Below are 20,171 nucleotides of genomic sequence, written 5' to 3'. Positions count from 1 at the left end.
GATTTTTGTTGTTTCTATTCAGTTGTTCTGTTTGTTCAGTCACAAGTTACTAGCAAAAAATGCAGTAGCGGTTGATTCTTTAAATATTCATTGATTCACGTTTGGAGAGAAGATAAGAGAGCTTGTCAAAAAATCAAACCCACTGGGTTTGTGTGGACACCCATTCACATTCTAACAGCCACTTCCTCTTTTACGTCACTACTTCCTGTGTATCCTCCTAGTCTAGCCATAATAATCTCCTCGATATCAACAATCTTATTCCTGAATAATGCTGAGAACATCACAGCTAAAGGAATGATAGCATGGAGCCATGAGCATGGGGCTTCCTGTCAAAGGCTTTGATCAGGAACCTGACCCGCGTGACCCCATTACTGAGCACAGGACCAGACAGCGACTAAAGGCTTGGGTTAAATAGGCTCAAATATTTTTAAACGAGGAATTTCAGCATTTGAAGATCCATGTGGTTTCAATTGCGTACTTTGACGCTGGTGAGAATGCAGAGACACCAGCTTGGCTACTGTGCAAATGTGCTGCCTGGCAGAAGTCCATTGAGTTTTCTTGATGCTCGAGCTCAACCATCTGTATGACATTCATATTCTCCTTGGCAAACGCTGAGGGTCTGTGCTGTAATTCTGTGAATCTAATTATTCAGTTACTTCATATAAGCACTTGTAGATCCACATCTGGGCTGGCTCATTTCTTTCACAATATCCATTTCGGGTTTAATCTCTAAGATCAGTTTATTTAATGAGACATTTGGAATAGTGATGAACGTATCAGATTGTATATAGTGTAAGTTATGATTAAATGCTTTCTGGTTATTTCATTATAGACTGCTTGAAATGTGACGTGACAGCAGATGACACGTTCAGCATTTACTGTTTTGACAGCGAGGCTGAGAGTCATCAAGGTTGTGCTGACCTCTGGTTTGGTATTTTGCTCCGTGGGCTGGTTTTATAATGGAAAGCCTGTGCTGAAGTTTAAAGTGATGGGTCTCTCGAAGAGATCAGCTGCTGACAGACAGAAAATCAAGGGCTCAGACATCCAACTGGAGCAGTGATGGAGTGGGACAAGTTGCTGAGGTGGACAGACATGACCTGACTTTGCAGTATTAAACGTCCAGCAGTTAGACAAATGAATCTGAGAATAGAAAGCTGTAGGTCATCATTTAGGTGGTCTCCGTTTTGTTATCTTGAAACTTTTTAATCCTCTTCAGGCTAGACATTGAGGTTAGTAAAAAACAAACAAACAAAAAACACACTTCTGTATTTGTGTATTTAAATAGAGGTCTACCTCTCTCTGTCTATCTAAAAAAAAAGAAAAAAGAAAACTAAAGTGGAAAAAGACATTTTATCATTTAATTGGCAAAATCAAGGTCCTTATTAAAATAAATAAAATATGTCTAAATAAAAAACAAATAAATAATTTTACACTATATGGAGTTCTAAAATACATATGATTAAAATAAATATATGATTGATATTATAATTATTTAACTTGCATGTCATTTTTTTGTGTGTGCCTGATTAAAATAAATAAAATGTCTAAATAATAAATAAATAAATAAATAAAAAACCTACAATTTTCTGAATATGTTCTAAAATATGTTCTAAAATTCTAAAAAAAAAAAGATCAAATTAAAGTGTAAAAGGTACATAAGAGGTATATGAATGTATATATGAAGTGTAAATATATATATGTAATACGCACACACACAGTATACTGGCTTTTTCCAGAATTCTATATCGGTAAGCCTTCAATCCCTATAGTCTTTTCTTTTGGTGGTCAGACGGTCATATCGCCAAGCCAGGCATTCCATTGTAGATCCCGCAAGAGGGGAAATGTTTGGCCCTGGCCTTTGACCTTTGACACGTAAGCTGAGGCACAGCAGATGACCCTCATGTTCTCCCGGGAGGTTTTTCCCATCAGATGACTCCATTAGTGAATAAAGCTCAGGAGCATTAACACTCACATTGATAAAGGCCACACTCATACCTGTTTTCTACACACGTGACTGGCGGCGTAACACTGTTCCCTCTGATCTCTGAAGACAACAAACAATGCACTGCTTTATGTTAATGCAAAGCTTCTTTCTTTTAATAACAAATCCTCGATTCAGGTTAAATAGACTCGGATACTAATCAGTTAAGAGTTTCGCTGCATGCAGTAGTTGTTTATATGAAAGTATTCATTTCTCCATTATACTCGCCTTTTGCCATCACCTACTTTTTTTCCCATCTCAGCTTGGATCAACTTTTGACATTACAGACAGAAAACCCGTCACAAAAAGCAGTCTCCTCTCTGTTATGATGATAATGCCATGCTGAGTGCAAAATGGAAACCATAGAGGCCCATAATTAAATGAGCCTTCAGTGTTCATGGTATGTCTATCCTTCCTCAGCATGACCATTTTTTTTTCTATTTACCTTTTTGTCCCACACTTTAATTTACTTTTATATATTATATTATATTATATACTCTTAAAAATGCTGGGTTGTTTAAAAAATTTAACCCAGTTAGTCCTTATTTGACCCAAAGTTCGGTTGAAACAACCCAGCATTTTAGAGTGTATTATATTATATACATTTATATATTATATTATATTATATTACCTATTATATTATATTATATTATATTATATTATATTATATTATATTATATTATATTATATTATATTATATTATGTTGCTTTTGTTCACAGACTGGAGTATGTGAGCAGAGTTTTGTGCTTTTTGCCTTGAGAAAGGAGTTTTATCTTAGATGTGTAAGGAATATATTGTTGTTTGTATTTGTATTATGTATTTGTAAATGTAATGCATATTGTTAAAAGTGCATATATTTGTTGCTATATTTATATTTAAAATACAGATTTTGACAAATACATTTTATAGAATATATTTATATAATTTTTTTTTATTGTAGGCTATGTTTATATATGCATTTTCAGTGTTTTTAATATTATATATTTATATATGCATTTTTTAAACAAATAACAAATGTTGCATTTACTTATTTGTTTAGCTGGAAATAAAATACACAGTGAGGAATTAATACAGAGTGCGTGAAGTGAGGCTTGAAATGAAGTCCTCCAGTAGTGAGAGTGATGAACGAGAGAGAGAGAGAGAGAGAGAGAGAGAGCGAGAGCGAGAGCGAGAGAGAGTGATCGTATGTTACGAGCAGAAGGAGAAACTTCAAACAAACCCACATCTGCTCTAAAACACGGCGGCTCCAGACAGCGGCTGCGCGTCTTGTAGCAACGCGTGTCCTAAACTGGATTATTTGGGAGATTATTATCACATTATTGTTTTTGATATGCATTTATTTTTCGGGAAAGTTTCCCGTTGCGGTCTGTGGCTGAGGGGCAGGTGAAGAAGCGGACGAGGAGTCTCGCTATCTTTGAGAAATAACGGGAGCCACTGATTGATTATTATGAGCGCGGATTGACGATGACAGCGAAACGAAAGTCTCTCACACTGACACTCAGACGATCGTTCAGTGAGCAGCTCAGAGAATCCACGTCCAAAGCTTGGGATTTATTGTGGAAAAGTGTCAGAGAGAGACGACTTGCAGGTTAGTGACACTGAAGTAAAGTTCACGCGCTCTGCATTGCAGCGTTCTCTGACAGTGATATGATGACGTGCGCAACGCGAGAACGAAAAGTTTGCATTTATTTATTGTCTTGAGATTATTGAGCATCGTTGGTGAAGCTTTTAAGTTGCTTAACCTTGGCATTATCTTTAGGGGTTTGGAATAATACAACAAGAAAGACTGAGGCTAGTTGTCACACTTTTTAGCTCTTTAATGTAGCCTAAATATTTCGAAGTTTTAAGTTATCAAGATTGTTTACAAGAATAATGTAACACATTGTTTGCAAAAAAGTACTATTTAAATCTGTCTACTTCAAATAGTTGTGAAATGCATTAATTTCTGGGTTAAATTCGTTTCCGCGCCACATAGTATTTTTCAGTCTATTGTAGATTTTGCAGCGAAATTTAAAAGGTAAAAACGATTAAGCTACAGCAAAGTAGCAACACATCAAAATGTTGTTTTAGCCAATTAACGTGGCACTTTTTACGTTTATAATATAATTGGAAACACATTTAACAACGTGTTTCAGTAGAATTAAGTAGGGATGTGTGTGTGTGTGTGTGTGTGTGTGTGTGTGTATATATATATATATATATATATATATATATATATATATATATATATATATATAGGCCTGTATAATATAGACATATAGATATAGATAGATAGGTAGATATTATATTGAATGGGGAGTTTTGCATAATCTGTCTTCCACTAGTCTACTCTCAACATTTTATTTTTGTGCGTTTGTTTAAGTGTGAATTTACTGGCAGATGTGCAGAAAACTTTTAGAAAATGCTACGAACCTCTACAGACTTCTAAATCTCATGATGCATTCAAAGTGGAGACGCTTGACAGTGTTTGACCACTAGATGTCAGTCAATGCAACGTGGTGCCTTAGTGGAAAACACTAGTAATCACTTTTAATATTGGAGCTTTATTTTTCTCTGGGAATGCTTTATGGTGGTCCATCTATTTGTTTTATTGGACAGTAATTAAAACTCTGCTGTTATAAGATGGAAATCTTTAACAGCTTGCATATTTGTCTTGTTCAGGGTTCTTTGTTTATTTGGGCACATGATCAGGCTGCCATGGGGATTGTGATGAAATGTTGAGGCATTGTTGGCATGCTTATCACGTTCATTTCCATATATGTATTTCAGAGATGTGATGTGCTGTGTAGGTGGCAGTCATGTGCACGCTCTGGCCTGACTGTTTATACACATGCCAAACAATGAGGAGCTCTTTGAGGCATGATGACGGTGGAAGGCTGAGTGTGGCTCCCAAGAGGGGTATATTTCAGTCTTACTTGAGCCTCTATTAAAAGTTCAACCGTGAAGGATTCAGGCAGATAGAGCTCCACCTTTTAGTTTTGTCCTTCAAACGAAGGTTTATTGTTGAAAGCTTTGGACAAACTGAAAATGACTGTTTATAGTAATATGAAAAAGTTTAGGGTCAGTTAGATTTTTAAATGTTTTTGAAAGAAGTCTCTTATGCTCAGCAAAGCTGTGTTTATTTGGTAATAAATTCAGTTAAAAACAGCAATATTGTAAAATATCATAACAATTTAAAGTAACTGTTTTCTTTTGTAATATATTTTAAAATCATAATTGTAGTCTCACTTGATCCTCCAGAATCTTTATAATATCCTGATTTGCTGCTCAAGAAACATTTCTTATCAATATTGAAAACAATTGTGCTGCTTAATATTTTTATGGAAACCATGATACATTTTTTTTTTAATGTTACAAATGGCTTTACTGTCACTTTTGTTAAAAAAAAATTGCAGAAAATTTTATAGACTGAAAAAAAGACTAATAATCACCACATTTTTTCTAAGAATTAATATCACTAACCTTGCAAAATTTGACAAATCCAGTGTTTGTTTCATTCTCAGAAGTGCTGGTTGTATCATTCTTCAAAATTTTAGCATGGTTAATAAAAGTGAAGTTGCATTTTAAATTTCAGCAAGCATTTCCCATTTTTGTATATCAATCAATGACTCTCCATGAGTCTGTAGTCCAAGACTAAAGCACTGCAGCCCATACAGAATGAGGGATTTGTGTATGATTGCATTATGGTTTGTATTTCAACACTTTTGTTTCAGGATCATGCTTAGGCATCGATCAAATCTCCTGACAGGCCATTTGCAAAACAGCCTCTTAAACCAAAGGCAGCAGCGATCAAGGGCCACAAGAAAGACAGATTACAACAACATTTAGTTCATTTTGCACATAATGCAGTCGCTGTTACCATATGAAGTTATGCTTAAACAAAGCAACAGTTTCTTCAATGCAGAGAAAACTCATAAATGTGATGCGGCTTTGACATTTTCAATGGGAAATTTAGAAGAGACAGCAGAAACGTTTCGTTGTCTGCCATCTCTCCTTGCTGGAGCGAATCGTAAGCACCTGCTGGTTTTATCTGGCTCCTGCCCACGTTCAGCGGCCCTTCCCAGAAACCCACAGAATAAATATTATGCCGATAACTTTTCTTTCCACTGGCTGTGTTGATATCTTCGCTCTCTGTACGTAAGTTGTAGAGTCAGCATCCCGGGCCGGAGTTTCTCAGCCAGGACGTTTATTAGGAATCAGCTGTCATCCTGACAGGCCTCTCTTGTGGCTAATCTTCATCTGACCTGATTGTGGAAGCCACAAAACTGTTTATTTTCATTTCCATCAAAATGTAGCTATTAATTCATGGAGGTGTACAAATACAGTTACGCTTTCTTGGCAGTTGCTTCTGGCTTCTGCCTCAGCTAGTGGAAAAATACACAAATGAAGTACCAAGATGACTGTAAAATAGTGCTGTCTGTATAACATCCAAAAACCTACTGTGCTCTTCATAGATCTAAAGTTGAAATTTATGCTGTTGCCACTGAGTTCAAACGTGCTGAGACAGGATGTATATGTATGTTGAATAAATGTTCGTATTTATTTGTTTGTTAGTAACATTTTTTTTAAATCTTTTTTTTATTTCCCAGTCATCCCCCTTGTGTATCCTTAATTTATTTGTTAAATTATTTGTTTAATTTATCTTTAATGTTTTGTTATTTTTATTTTTTCATTTACATATTAATTTATTTATCTTTTTTGTTCTTGTCTAACCCTCCCCCCTTGTATTATTTATTCATTTTATTTACTTATTAGTTTTATTTATTTATCTGTATTTTTTGTTCTTTTCTAATCCCATTGTGTATTATTTATGTATTTTTTATTTTACTTATTAGTTTATTTACCTTTTTTTATTCTTTTCTAATAATCCCCCTTGTGTATTATTTATATTAAATTATTACATTATTTATTTGTCTTTAATTTATCTTTTTATCCCCCTTGTGCATTATTATTATTGTTGTTGTTGTTATATTTATTTATTTTATTTGCTTTGTTCATTTATCGTTATCTTATTTATTTATTTAATATCAATTAATATGACTTATTCATTTATTAATTTATTCTTTAACTACTACCCCCTTGTGTATTATTTATTTATTCCATTTTTTATATTTAATTTGTCTCTTTTTTTAAATAATACTTTTATATTTTTAAGATAATACATAATACACAATACATACTAAGCTAATTAGAGCCTCAGTTTTGATTTCATGTCGATTGTAATAATTGTAATAATCCTGACAGCCATTATAACATTAGAAATTAATATCTGAAAATAGTTTGCATTTTAATTATTTTTATAATTGTCATAGTAATATTATTTTTCAAAATTGTATTAATTGTAGAATGAATAGGCTTAATAAGCCCAAGTCATTACTGCAACCTTTTCCCATTGTCCCTTCAGATGAGAGAGAGAGAGAGAGAGAGAGAGAGAGAGAGAGAGAGAGAGAGAGAGAGAGAGAGAGAGAGAGAGAGCATGTGGAATATGCATTCTTTGGCGAGTGGTGAGCAGGGTTTGTTCTCTCCTCCACTTTTGCACACATTTATTTCGAGAGCTGTCAGACATTCATCTTTGGCTTCGGTATAGAGATGATGAGAGACTTGGCAATGGCAGGTTTGGCTCTGAATATTGAGCTAAATCTGGCAAAGCACTCAGTTCTGCATGACTAAGATGTTTGATCTGTTTTCAATAACACATCTTCTCCTACATAAAGCTAAAAATGTGTTGGAGAAGTGGCTAATCTACAAAGCAGACTTGGTCAATAGTTAATAAAGGATAGATGTTGTATTGCTCAGATTAGGTGCGGGGGCGCAAAAACCTCTCCTTGTTCTTGCTATGTTGAAATAAGCATCTGATAATTGATTGACTATTTTCTACAAGCTGTAGCTTTGTTGTATGGTTTGTTGAAAGTTTTATTTCATTTCATTCCAGAGTGCTTCATCAGTCAGAGAGCAATTGTGAACCATTTCCCTGTAAAACCATTGAAGATACCATCATATGTCTATATAGACAAATTGAAGTGACTGAAATTATGATATGGTATGATATAACAGCTGATTTTCTTTGTCAGACAGTGTGTTGTAAAGTAAAGTGCATAGTACACTTATTACAACACATTTCCTCCAAATAAACCAAACCTGTGCAAGAACTGGAGTAGGCTGTCATTGATTGAAGGATTATTAAACACAAGCAATAAAATATTTAAAACATTTAATTGTTAATCATTTATACAGTAGCCAAAAAAATAAGAACTTTTCCATGGAATATTATTTTATGTTGACCTGTTTTTCCCTCACGTGGGGATGAAACAACATACTTATTCTGACCTGTAAAGCTGTATTAAACTTTTGTTCTGATGCTTGAAAACCCCTTTTCATCATATATACACACACATATATAATATTTAAAATCCCATTCAGCATAACATTTATCTACACTTTAAGCGGTCTGTGTGGAAAAACGAATCACAGCATTCATTAGGCTCTGTCAGTCACTCAAGTTACACCTGTAGTCAACAGAGCCCTTTTGTGCATTATGGGATTGCAAGAGCACGCACTGTACCTTGTTTTTAAGCTCAAGCTTTGGGTCAACAAATGAGATCATTTTTAATGTAGCGACACAAACTGCACAGAACGTCTTAAAAACTGTTACAGAGTAGAAAACATGAAAACTTTCCTGTGGCGAGGGGCGTTGGAGTGAGGGATGGGGTAGTTTATGTATAAATAGCAGCAGGATTGCAGGCGCTGGTTGAATTGCGGTCTTTGTGTGGTTTGTAGTATGGTTACTGTGTGCCAGTCAGGGAGGGGGCACAGAATGTGTTTAGCTTGGTGTCGTGCCCATTTGTACCCGGTTCATGTGTTTATGTGCTCGCTCACACTTAGATTAGGAGCGAGAGGCTTATAACACATACTAACAGGAAATGTGTGCTGCTCACCAGTGCCTTAAGAGTGATGGAGTTTAGTCAACGAGGGTGGAACTGTTTGCAAAGATGTGGAGTCTATTTTCAGTCTGAAGACTTGGGTTGTTCTGTGCAGCAATGGAACAGACACTCTCGCAAACCTTCCATTCATTCTTTTTTTTCATAGGATTTTTTTTTTTTTCATTTGCACGAATTCTAATTTAATGTGCTGTAGTATAACTAAACTGTGAGTGCCTTTCTTGTATTTTTTAATGTTTTATACATTTACCAATTTAATTTTAGTTATTCATGTACACATGTGACACGTTTAACAGATAGCAAGTGTGCGATTAAGGACGTTATCTGTTTTATTGGTCCAACTACATAGAACATCTGGAAATAGGAAATTTGTATTGTGCAAAGTACTGTTGTTCATGTAGATCTTATTGTGTTTTATTGAAGTATCAGCATTTATGAATTTATGACAGCATTGGAGATTGACCAGAAGCTCCTTAATTGACTTTTTAGAACAATTTCAAAATTATTTTATTTTGAGATAGATAGATAGATAGATAGATAGATAGATAGATAGATAGATAGATAGATAGATAGATAGATAGATATCACTGATACAGATAACATATTTTTTTCTTTTTGACACAAAGATAGTGTAAGTGTCATATAATACATTAAAATATTATTCTTATTTAAATGAATCTTTTTATTTTCTTATTTTAGATTTTTAATAATTGGAATTGGAGCTAAGAGATAATTAAAACAGGGACATATATTAATGACCCTTCTTATTTCATTTCATTTCATTGACATCATGTTTTTAGGAATCTGTCAGAAAATAAATGCACATTATTTCAGCATAAATAAATACATAATTTTTTTTTTTTAATTTTCTTATTTTATATATTTTTTTGCAAGTGGAGCTAAGAGATAACTAAAGCAGGAACTATTAATGGCACTTTTTATTTTTCATTTTATATAAATTTTTTAATGAATCTAAATCTGTTACGGCCAAGTGATAAATGCACATTATTTCAGCATAAATAATGGTTCATGTCTTTCACCTACAGTTGAGACGTTTCCTGTAAAACCTGTTTTAATGTGTGAAATGGCCATTTTAACATGAATGGCTGTTTCACAAGGTGAAGTCCCACTGTGCTCAGAGCAAATAGGGGGTTGGGGATTGAGTTTACCAACAAGACACCTTTTAGTATCCTTGTTTTCACATACACAGTCGCTCCTAGGTCTGAATTCTCTCTGTATTGTTCTTATGGATTGTTTGTCTAAAACCATTTTAATAAAGTTAATAGTTTTCCTGCCACTCTTTCTTTCTCTTTTCCCAACTAACAAACACCTCCTTAGCAAACTTGGCACCTGAGTGGGGCTTCACAGCAGCAGGCTTGTTCTTTTAGGTCTGGGTGTTTCTCTTAGCCATGCTGTTTTCTTTTTCCCCTCCCACGGCCCCCTGCTCTCCAGCTTTCTCCACTCGCTCAGTTCACAGGCATTCCTCTGGTATTTATATTTCCCTCCTGAACCAAGCAGCGCTCGCACAGACCTTGAATTCAGCTCAGCCGCAAGGCATGCCCTCATCATCCTGGATTCCCATTGGCTCACGTCTAGTGACGTGACTCAAAAAAGGGGCGGGACTGACAGCTGGCACTCCTCTGGAACCCTACGGACACACATCTCACACATGTTGGCTTGTCGGTGGACAGATTGCGTGACTGTTTCAGGTAGTTGTTTTTGGGGAACGGGGTGCCGGACGTTTTGAGTTGTGTGATCATGTATAGGGAACTGCCACGCACTGAGAGCAGCGAATGTCTGGGAAACATGACCCCAGAGACGAAGGATATCTACCTGAGGATGGACCACCTCAGACGGCGCTCCGGGTACAGGCTGAGCAGGATCATTGCCCGTCAGCAGCTGCTTAACAGGATAGCGGCAGGTACAACATGGCATTGGTTACATAAGATTTTATTGGTCAAGAGTTGCTGTGTTTACGTGTGAGAGTTTGTATAGTATGTTGTGTCTGATAACCTTAATGAATTTTGGAAGCATGAATCTTGGTTATGATATTATACATCCCTTTTTTAGTTTATATCCAACTTTGTTTCAGGTAGGCAGTTGAAAGCAATCTCATACTATCGATCAGATTGTGTCAGGTCTTATATTTTACAGGCAAGATTTTTTTCTGTGACTGATTCATCTCTAGTTATTCAGTCAGAAACTAATGAACCTAGTTGCACATAGCAATGACTAGCTTGACCTTTAAACTTTTGTTTGACTCATAACTTTGTGTGGTTTAAATATTTCTTCATAGCACTTTATGTATGTTGCATTATACTGAAGCAGAAAATAACATATGCTTAGTGAGGAATCTGTATTTGTCATGTCACACCTCCAGCTGTTGTTTTGTTTGAGAGACAATGGTAGGTCGTTCAGGTAAATGGCATTTTTGACATCTTAGCTCCTCCCTTTTGCTTTGTGTTCATCAGTGAGAGTTCACCTGAGGGGGTCTGCACACATATTACAAGGGGATTAAGACCTGCATAGACCATTCAGTCTCTTGAAGCACTGCCCTCACTTAACATATTTGATTAAGATAAGTGATTAAGTGACATGACGTGTGGCGAAGTATGGCGGCCCATACTCGGAATTTGTGCTCTGCAATTCCATCCAAGTGCACACACACAGCAATGAACACACACACACTGTGAACACACACCCGGAGCAGTTGGCAGCCAATGCTGCGACGTCCAGGAGCAGTTGGTGGTTCGGTGCCTTGCTCAAGAGTCTCACCTCAGTCGTGGTATTAAAGGTGGAGAGAGTGCTGGTTTTTCACTCCCCCCACCGACAATTCCTGCCGGACCTGAAACTCAAACAAGTCAGACTCTCTATCCATTAGGCCACAACTGCCCCAAAACATATTCATAAAGACAACACCTTTTTATTCTTTCTTTTTACCTGTAATTGTACATTTCATCTAAGAGAAAAACAGTATGAGACTTTATGTTTTGAGTTATGTTTTATTTAAGTATCATCAGCTGAGCTGTCTCTCATAAAGTTCCTTAGGAGAGATAAAAATAGACACAAATGGGAAAATTACTAACAGTTAACCACTCAGATAATTTGGTTTTGGAATAATTTGATGATCATTTTTTTAGTGTATATTGAAATCTCAGACATTTGATTGTAGTCTTTTGATATCTTGGCTGGAAATTCTGTTTGAGATCCCTTTTGAAACTCTAGAAGAGACGTGATATTACCAAAAAATTAATATGAAAAGCAGAATACTTAAGCGAAATTCTCTGTTCTCTCCTTTTAATCTTCTTGCTACCTAGGAGAAACAATTTATTATGTTAAAGAGATTTCTTTTCTAAATTTAGAGATATTGATTCCATAGTTCATGTATTTGGTCTGAAGATACCAAAACATGTTGAGTATATATGGAAAATCTCAAACTTGATACTTTGGTATTTTGGCTAATCTGAGCACAGTTTGACACTTTTTGAGATGTGTTTTGATATTCTAGTGTAGACATGAGACTGCTTGGACTTTTTTGTAGGAAACAAGTTTGTGGAGCAGAATATTTCAGAAAAATTAAGTTGCTTTCATTGCTTTCTAGGAGAACAGTTGAGATGTTAATGAGATCTCATTTGTGAATGGCTCAGCTAATTTGGTGTATAAAGAATTTAATAAGAATTAATTGAGCTGATATTGAGATATCAGACCTTGATGTTTTGGCAAATCTGAGCATAATTTCAGATATTTTGAAATCTCTTAAAACTCTTGAGGAGTAATTTGGCAGCAACTCTGAGAAGCAGAATACATAAGCACAAGTCTCAGTTCGCTCTTTATGTTATTTCTTTCCAGAAGAAACAATAGAGATATTAAAGAGAGCTTATTTTTGATTTGTCTTTCCCATTTTTTCATTTGAGGTGACATACTTTAACTGACCTCAAAGTCATTTCCCAGAACATTTCCTCAAGAGTGCTCATGTTGTCTGACGCAGAATGTTCTGATTGTTCTTTGAAAGGAGATGTTCTCAGAGATGCAGGTATTAGTCTCACGTTTACATCTATGATGGGCTGAGATAAGGTGTACGGCAGGCGTGTTGAGTCTTGTCCTCTTGAATTTGTGGTGTCTGGTTTGTCATCAGTATCTAGTTCAGGAGGAACACGAGACAGACGACTGCTGTTATTTAATACATTCACTATTTGCGACCATATGGTGGCTTCAACACATGATGGACCTTCTGTGTCTGCTTTTGTGAGGGCTACATTCTTGTTGACAAGTTTTAAGACAAAACCATTCCAAACAGGAAGTCTGTTCACTAGTTTTATAGACAAGTGACCTGTATATGGTATAGCATGTTCTTGTTTATGTCAGTCCCGTACAACCAATACAAATTATGTATTGTTTGTTTTCACAGTAAAGGCTTTTCCTAGATAGTAAGGACATATTTTAAAGGATGTTTTCCTGTATGTTGGCATAGTGTGAGTTTAACCTAAAAGGGGGTGGAGGCAAAAGGCTTGTCACACGTTCTTGAATTCCACCGACTCAGTCTTGTTGACATATAGACAGAAGAGCAGTCTGAACCGATACAATTACCCAGAGTGTATGTATTTATTTATGTGGAAATATATATACACACTATTGTTCAAAAGTAAAACATTTTGGGCCAGTTAGATTTTTATTGTTTCTGAATTTTTTTAATGCTCCATTTATTTGATTTAAAAATACAGTAAAAATTGAATATTGTGAAATATTATAATTTAAAATAGATATTTTCTCTTTTAATATAATTTAAAATGTATTCCTTTGATGGCAAAGATGAATTTTCTGCATCCATTACTCACATGATCCTTCTAATATGCTGATTTTGTGTTTAAATATTTCTTATATTTTCATTGTTAAAACAGTTGTGCTGCTCAATATTTTTGTGGATACATTTATTTCAGGGTTCAATGATATATAGAGAGTTCAAAAGAACAGGATTTATTAAAAATAGAAATCTTTTGTAACAATATACACTACTGCTCAAAAGTTTGGGGTCAGAAAATTTTTTTTGAAAGAAATTAATACTTTTATTGAGCAAGGATATGTTAAATAGTAAAGTAAAGACATATTATGAAGATACTATCTTTTTATTCACCAAAGAATCTTGAAAAAAGCATCACCGGTTCCAAAACAAAATATTAAGCAGCACAACTGTTTCCAACATTGATAATAAATCAGCATATCAGAATGATTTCTGATGGATCACTTAACACTGAAGACTGAAGAAACGGCTGATAAAAATGACAATGCTTATATATTTGGTCTCTGCGAAGTAGATCTGCTATGCTGCTGAATTGCTGCTGCTGTTGGTTGTTGCTGTTGTTGTAGATTATTGCTGCTGCTGCAAGCAAGTACAGGAACTTGCTACTGCCAGTACATACACTGATACAGTGCTGTGAGTATTTAAGACATACTGCTGCTGCACAAATATATAATAACCCATAGCAGATCTATGCAGGTGGAGCTGGGGAGGAGGAGGGTTTCAGAGGCGAAAGCGTGCTGTGAACTGCTCTAGTGAATGCTAACCAGACATTTAAATGCAAAGCAGCAAGCTCCATGGCTGCATATGCAACATGAACCAATCAGCTTGGGCCAAGTAGTTTAACACTGTGAATATCATCAGTTTGCGGTAAAGACCCATCAGCCTGCGCCATCTAGAGTTTCATGACAGAACTTGTCATTTAAGAAATTACTTGGGATGTAATTAAAAATCTTACTGATCCCAAACTATTTAAACGGCTGTGTGTGTGTGTGTGTGTGTGTGTGTGTGTGTGTGTGTGTGTGTGTATAAGAAACTAGAGCTCAACTTTCTGTCAACGGTTGCCACAACAAAACTTACATCCTGAGTATTGAATGAATGAATGAATTATGAAGTTGAGCTGTAGTTTCTTCCACTCAGCTACAGCTATCTAGCATGGATGACAGCATCCTTTTACATAGTTTATTATCTTTGATACTCTATTAGAGTCAGTCAGTGTCTATATAAAGAGTTGTTTTTCTTTTGGTGTTTGAGTTAGCTCTGAAATGAATCTGTAGATACTTTAGTGATGTTTATAGTAATTGTGCTGCTTTGATTCCTGTGGGGCTCTGGTGCTTTAGGTTCTTTCCTCTTAAAAGATGCCCATCTGGACACCAGACACTCTGCACATCTGCTGTGGCTGCCCACAATATTCAGAAATTCCCATCCTAGCACATAAACATCCATTAATACACGGAGACAAACACTGGTACACACAATTGCCGAAGCATAAAATCAATGAGCTATTCATATCTCTTGAAGAATGTTTAATGATAGTTTCCAATAGTTTTTCCCAGGTTGAGCTAGCAGATATTTCCAGAATAGTTTTATGTGTATGTAATTCGATTGACAGGATGCCAGACAATAAAATTAGGTCAGTTTTTTTGCATTGCCAAAAGCTGATGAGAATGCCAAGGGCTGCAAACGGTCATAAAAATCCCTCTCATCACACTGATAGACTAACTTAACATGTTGGCAATATTAAAATGGACCACCTGGTAGTCATATTAAATTTAAATATTTAGTCTCAAGCCATCAAATTTATATAAGGTAAGGAACTAAGCAACAACGTGTCATTTAAGATATCTTAAACTCAACCGAGGTGTACTGGAACCAAGCCTAATTAGTTGACATTCTTTATTTATAATATCCAGTGCAGCGGTCAGGACTCGGGACAAAGGGCAGTGACGTACCTGACCTCTCCCACACAGCTCTTAACAACTCACAAACGCCTGCCTCCCTGTAAAGATCATTATCTCACTGTTGTATTTCTGTCACCTCCCATCCTCTCTGAGAGTAATGGTTTGACAACAGTGCTCAGCCATTAGATATTTGTGTCAGGGGTTGCAGGGCTCTAGAGTGGGTGACACTTTTTAATATTGTGTTTACTGTGGACAGCTACACTTTAAAAATGACCGTGATTTTAACGGTAAAAAATGGTGAAAACGGTACAGTACAAACCTGTTAAATGGTTAACGGTAAGTCCCTGTAAAATTTACAGGGAAAAACCATAAACTGAATTTCCCAGAATTCTCTGCTTGCATTACAAATTTTAAATTTGATGTTTTTTCTTTGAAATAACTGTTTTTTCTTAGTTTTTTCTGATCTGTTATGTTTATTAGGGTTGTATGTTACATATAATGTTGTTAAATGAATATTTATTGCATATTTCAGTTTAATGTGTCTCTCCATGATGGTGTTTAGTGCTTGTGTGAATGATACTGTGCACCTTCTATATATGTTATTATTTAAAAGCTGCTTGTGATGGGCTTTGGTTCATCACGTAACTTTCTCATCACCACCTGCATTTGGTGGCTATTAGTGTAATCCGAAGGTACAAAACAGATTTCAGTATATTAACATTATATAAATTAATGAAATTATGGTATCTATCTATCTATCTATCTATCTATCTATCTATCTATCTATCTATCTATCTATCTATCTATCTATCTATCTATCTATCTATCTATCTATCTATCATATAAACAAAATTTGTTTTGAGTTAGATATCCAACAGTATGGCCACCTAGATGTGATTTTCAATTCTATTGAAGTTGTATTGCATTGATTGGAAACTGCCTTTACGTTCTTAGAAAGTGAGCAGATCATTTGCGATGAGGACTTTGAGAATGCTTCCACTAGAGTTGCATGATGGGAAGGTTTGAGAAGCACGGCTATGGACTTCCATGTTCCTGTTGTGTGTTTTTGGAGGTTTAAGTGGAGTAGAGGCCCGAGCCACTCAAGCCAAAAGCAGGAAAAGCACTTTACCTTTTCTCTCGCTCCTTCACTGGATAGATATCCCATTCACTGAAAGCATAGTGCCACTCAGGATAGGCAGACGTGGCATGCTTAAGTGGCAGATATGGGATTCCTTGAAATGGTTTTCTATGAAAAGCTCTTGAGCAATTGCAACTTTGCAATTTTTTGCAAATTAGGTGGTTTTGGCATGCTTAAGTGGCAGATATGGGATTAATATCCTTATGAGTTCAAACCAATTTTTTGCAAAGGTGCATTATGCTCTAAAAAAAAAAACACAAGAAAATTAACGTTGATTTCCAGTCTGAGCGCTCATTATTCAAGAAGACAGATGATTACCAGAGAACTTAATAAAAAGCTTGTAAAGTAAATAGGCTCACTAGGATTTATTCTTAGAAGTGGCTCTGGTCCAGCATGGATGGAATCTAGTGGGTTCTCCCTCACAATTTAGTCTCCCTGAGAGTTCCTCAGATTTAGATACGTTCATGGATGGTTGACGAGGCATGGCAAAAATGTGTGTACTGAGAATGGATGAATGTTTCCAGTGGCAAACCATCAGCGGCTGTGATGGTAAACCCATTCATGAGGCCAGTCTTATTTATTATTATTACATGCTTAAGAAGTTCACAGCAGTCTATGTAACTATTTGTGAGATTGCATTGTGTGTGTGTGTATATATATGTATATGTGTGTGTGTGTATATATCTCGATATATATATATATATATATATATATATATATATATATATATATATATATATATATATATATATATATATATATAATGTTATAACCTATATAAAATATATTTGAATGTCATAACATTTTTATGTATACAACATAAGCTGCTTCTTTTTATAAAACGTTGCATTTCATACATGATGGGGGCTTTCTGTTGCTGTTTTTTAACCTGGTTTGTGAATGTGTACCTGCACAGCTGTTAAGGGTTCTCTGTGTCACATTGGAGTGAATCATTGACAGTCTTCACTAATGTGGGCCAGAGTGTGAATGCTGCGACCATGGATGACGTGACATATTAACAGACCTGTGGGTCGTGACTTTCTCTGCATTTCTAAATATAACACTGGCGCTGACAAAGTTGGACAGAGATTTCTAAATCTCCAATGACTGAGAATTATTTCATTGCCTGTTCAAGTATAGAATGAAGAATGTAGCCTATTTAATGTAATAAAGGAATTGAGTTATTTTCCCTTTCAGTGAATAGTGCTTTGTTGGCTTTTTCAAATATACTGCTGGCGTGTTTTAAATATATGATCGTAATTAAGTTTGATGGCAAGAAGTCATGGAATGACTTCTGACTTTATGCTTATTGGTAGAGAAAAAAAAAGTTCTTTTAAACATTAAGATGTTTTTTTTCCCCGCTTGCATTGGCTTGGGCAGGGTTTTTAGCGGAAGAGAGACCCCTGTTGGTGCAAATGCAAATTTGCTCTCAAATGTAGCACAGCCCTCAGTGCATAATTTTAGAACCATTTTAGTTCAAAGTAATTGATACAGAAAATACCAGAAAGCATATGTTGATGGTGTGGCTTTGAAGGTTTATTAAAACACAACAGTAATACTGTGTGGACATGATATAACCATGGTATTCCTTGAAGTGTCACATAAACACTATTGACATGAATATGGTATGTATTACCTTCTGATACCATCACATTACCATGGTACCAGCACATTACTTTTTTATAACAAGAAGTGTTATTCTTAGACACATAGATTTTGAGTGAAATTACACTTTGATGGACTGACAAAGTTTCTTTTTATCTGCTACAGAGCAAGAACAAAATACATGTTCTGATAATTGCAACATCCTACAGCTGTGAGACACTGGCACGGAAAACCAAATTGCAGAGTGTAGTGAGTGTGTTTATACCACAGAGGAGTGTGAATTACAGGATACACTCTGTGTTCATGACATGGAAAATAGTTGTGAAATACTATTGATTTTAGGTGCAAAGATTTGACATGTCATTATAACAGTGTCTGGGCTGTTTTTCACACTGAACCCATATGTACAGGCTGTCATTGTGTTTTGTGTATATATGCTCAAAACATTCACACATATCCTGAGTTGGAAGAAGCAACTAAATGGAGGAAGTGACTAAGAAACCGTTAAGTAAGTTGTCCACTTATTACTCCTTTTTTTATAGTAAAAAAAAACTCTATTTCACTGAAAAGCTGACCAAAACTGAAAGTTCTGTTATCATTTAATTATTTATTTCATTGCAAAACTTTTTGACTTACTTTCTTTCGTAGAAAATGATAGACAAAATTGTAATGAAGTTACACCAAATGGTAACTACAGCTTTCAAGCCTTAAAAGATGTCCTATGATAGTTTTGGGTGAGAAAAATACAATATATTATATGCAGATGTTCACTGAACATAATGACATCTGCCCTAATTCTGTGTCTTGTTCTTGAGAGTCCATGATAAAAGTTGTGATGAAACTGAACTGAATCAAATGATTAATGGAAAAGTTTTGACTTGAGAATAACTTTCAGAACAATAAGTAAGGTGAAACGTGCTCAGAATGACATGAGGGTGAGTAAATGTTGACCCGATTTTCATTTCAGATGAACTGTTACTCACTTTCCGTTTTGGTTGTCTGGTAGATTTATATTTTTCTGGTTGTCTAGTAGATTTATGTATTTCTTCTCCTATATCAGGACTCATCCATCTATCTTGTGATGGTGTAAGCATGATGATTTATTTATGTTAACGTGGTTTTCGAGAGGACTAATGCTTTCTACCAACAAACCTTCCTGTAAGCAGCAAGCTTTGATGAACAAATTCTGCTGAAATCCATGTTAATGTTGAATATATACAAAAAAATAAAACAGCGGAGCTTTTGAGATGGCTGTCAAAACACTTTAGCATGTGGGAAAATGGCTGTAGTCCAGCATCTGGAAGTGTTTGTCTGGCGCACAGAGAATGTCTGCTTGATGTATTTTTCAGGAAGCTCATCTGATTGATTTTTTTGCCTTGTTTAGGGATCTGGTGTCTGGAGGGAAGGTCCTGAGGTATTCTTGTGGTTCAGGTTGAGCTGCCTTTCCTTGTATAGCAGCTCACTTGAGAGGTTTTAATAGAAGACATGTGTGGCGGCAAGACATATTGACCTCTGAGGTCAGCAAGCGAACACCTGCTCTATGGCTCCAGATTATAGTTTCTTAACACTTTTGGCCACAGCTTAGAAAAGCTTTCTCCATTGCCTCTCTTTAACGTTTCTATATATTTAGACTGTCAAGAAACATTAACTTGAGCTTTTGATGAAATAGACAGGCTGCAAAAATCCAAGCTGTGCTTTTTCTGTCACCTCACTTTGGGTAAAATCCTGAAAACAACCGCAACCTGTTTACGAAGTGTCATGTTTAACATTCCCCAGATGTTTGGGAACATTTGGAGCATTGAATATTACTCT

The 20,171-nt window shown here is 35.6% G+C and overlaps 1 protein-coding gene across 4 annotated transcripts in view; it reads left to right on the top strand.

Annotated features, from left to right (window-relative positions):
- The window catches only part of LOC109108299 (stAR-related lipid transfer protein 13-like), an 81,910-nt gene that overhangs the window by 37,869 nt on the left and 23,870 nt on the right, over positions 1 to 20,171 (top strand). The window contains exon 1 of one of the 4 annotated variants that reach the window (XM_042739801.1): positions 3,015 to 3,570. The exons of 2 other annotated variants lie outside the window; for them this stretch is intronic. In XM_042739801.1, coding sequence (XP_042595735.1) covers positions 3,447 to 3,570 — 124 coding nt within the window. In that variant the 5' untranslated portion in view covers positions 3,015 to 3,446. Of the gene's footprint in view, positions 1 to 3,014; positions 3,571 to 9,895; positions 10,842 to 20,171 lie in introns of those variants that run through there. One more of the 4 variants, XM_042739800.1, reaches the window with a different exon arrangement.

The sequence above is a fragment of the Cyprinus carpio genome, chromosome B15, assembly GCF_018340385.1.
Source record: "Cyprinus carpio isolate SPL01 chromosome B15, ASM1834038v1, whole genome shotgun sequence".
Lineage (NCBI taxonomy): Eukaryota > Metazoa > Chordata > Actinopteri > Cypriniformes > Cyprinidae > Cyprinus > Cyprinus carpio.
This window is presented reverse-complemented; position numbering and strand designations above follow the sequence as displayed.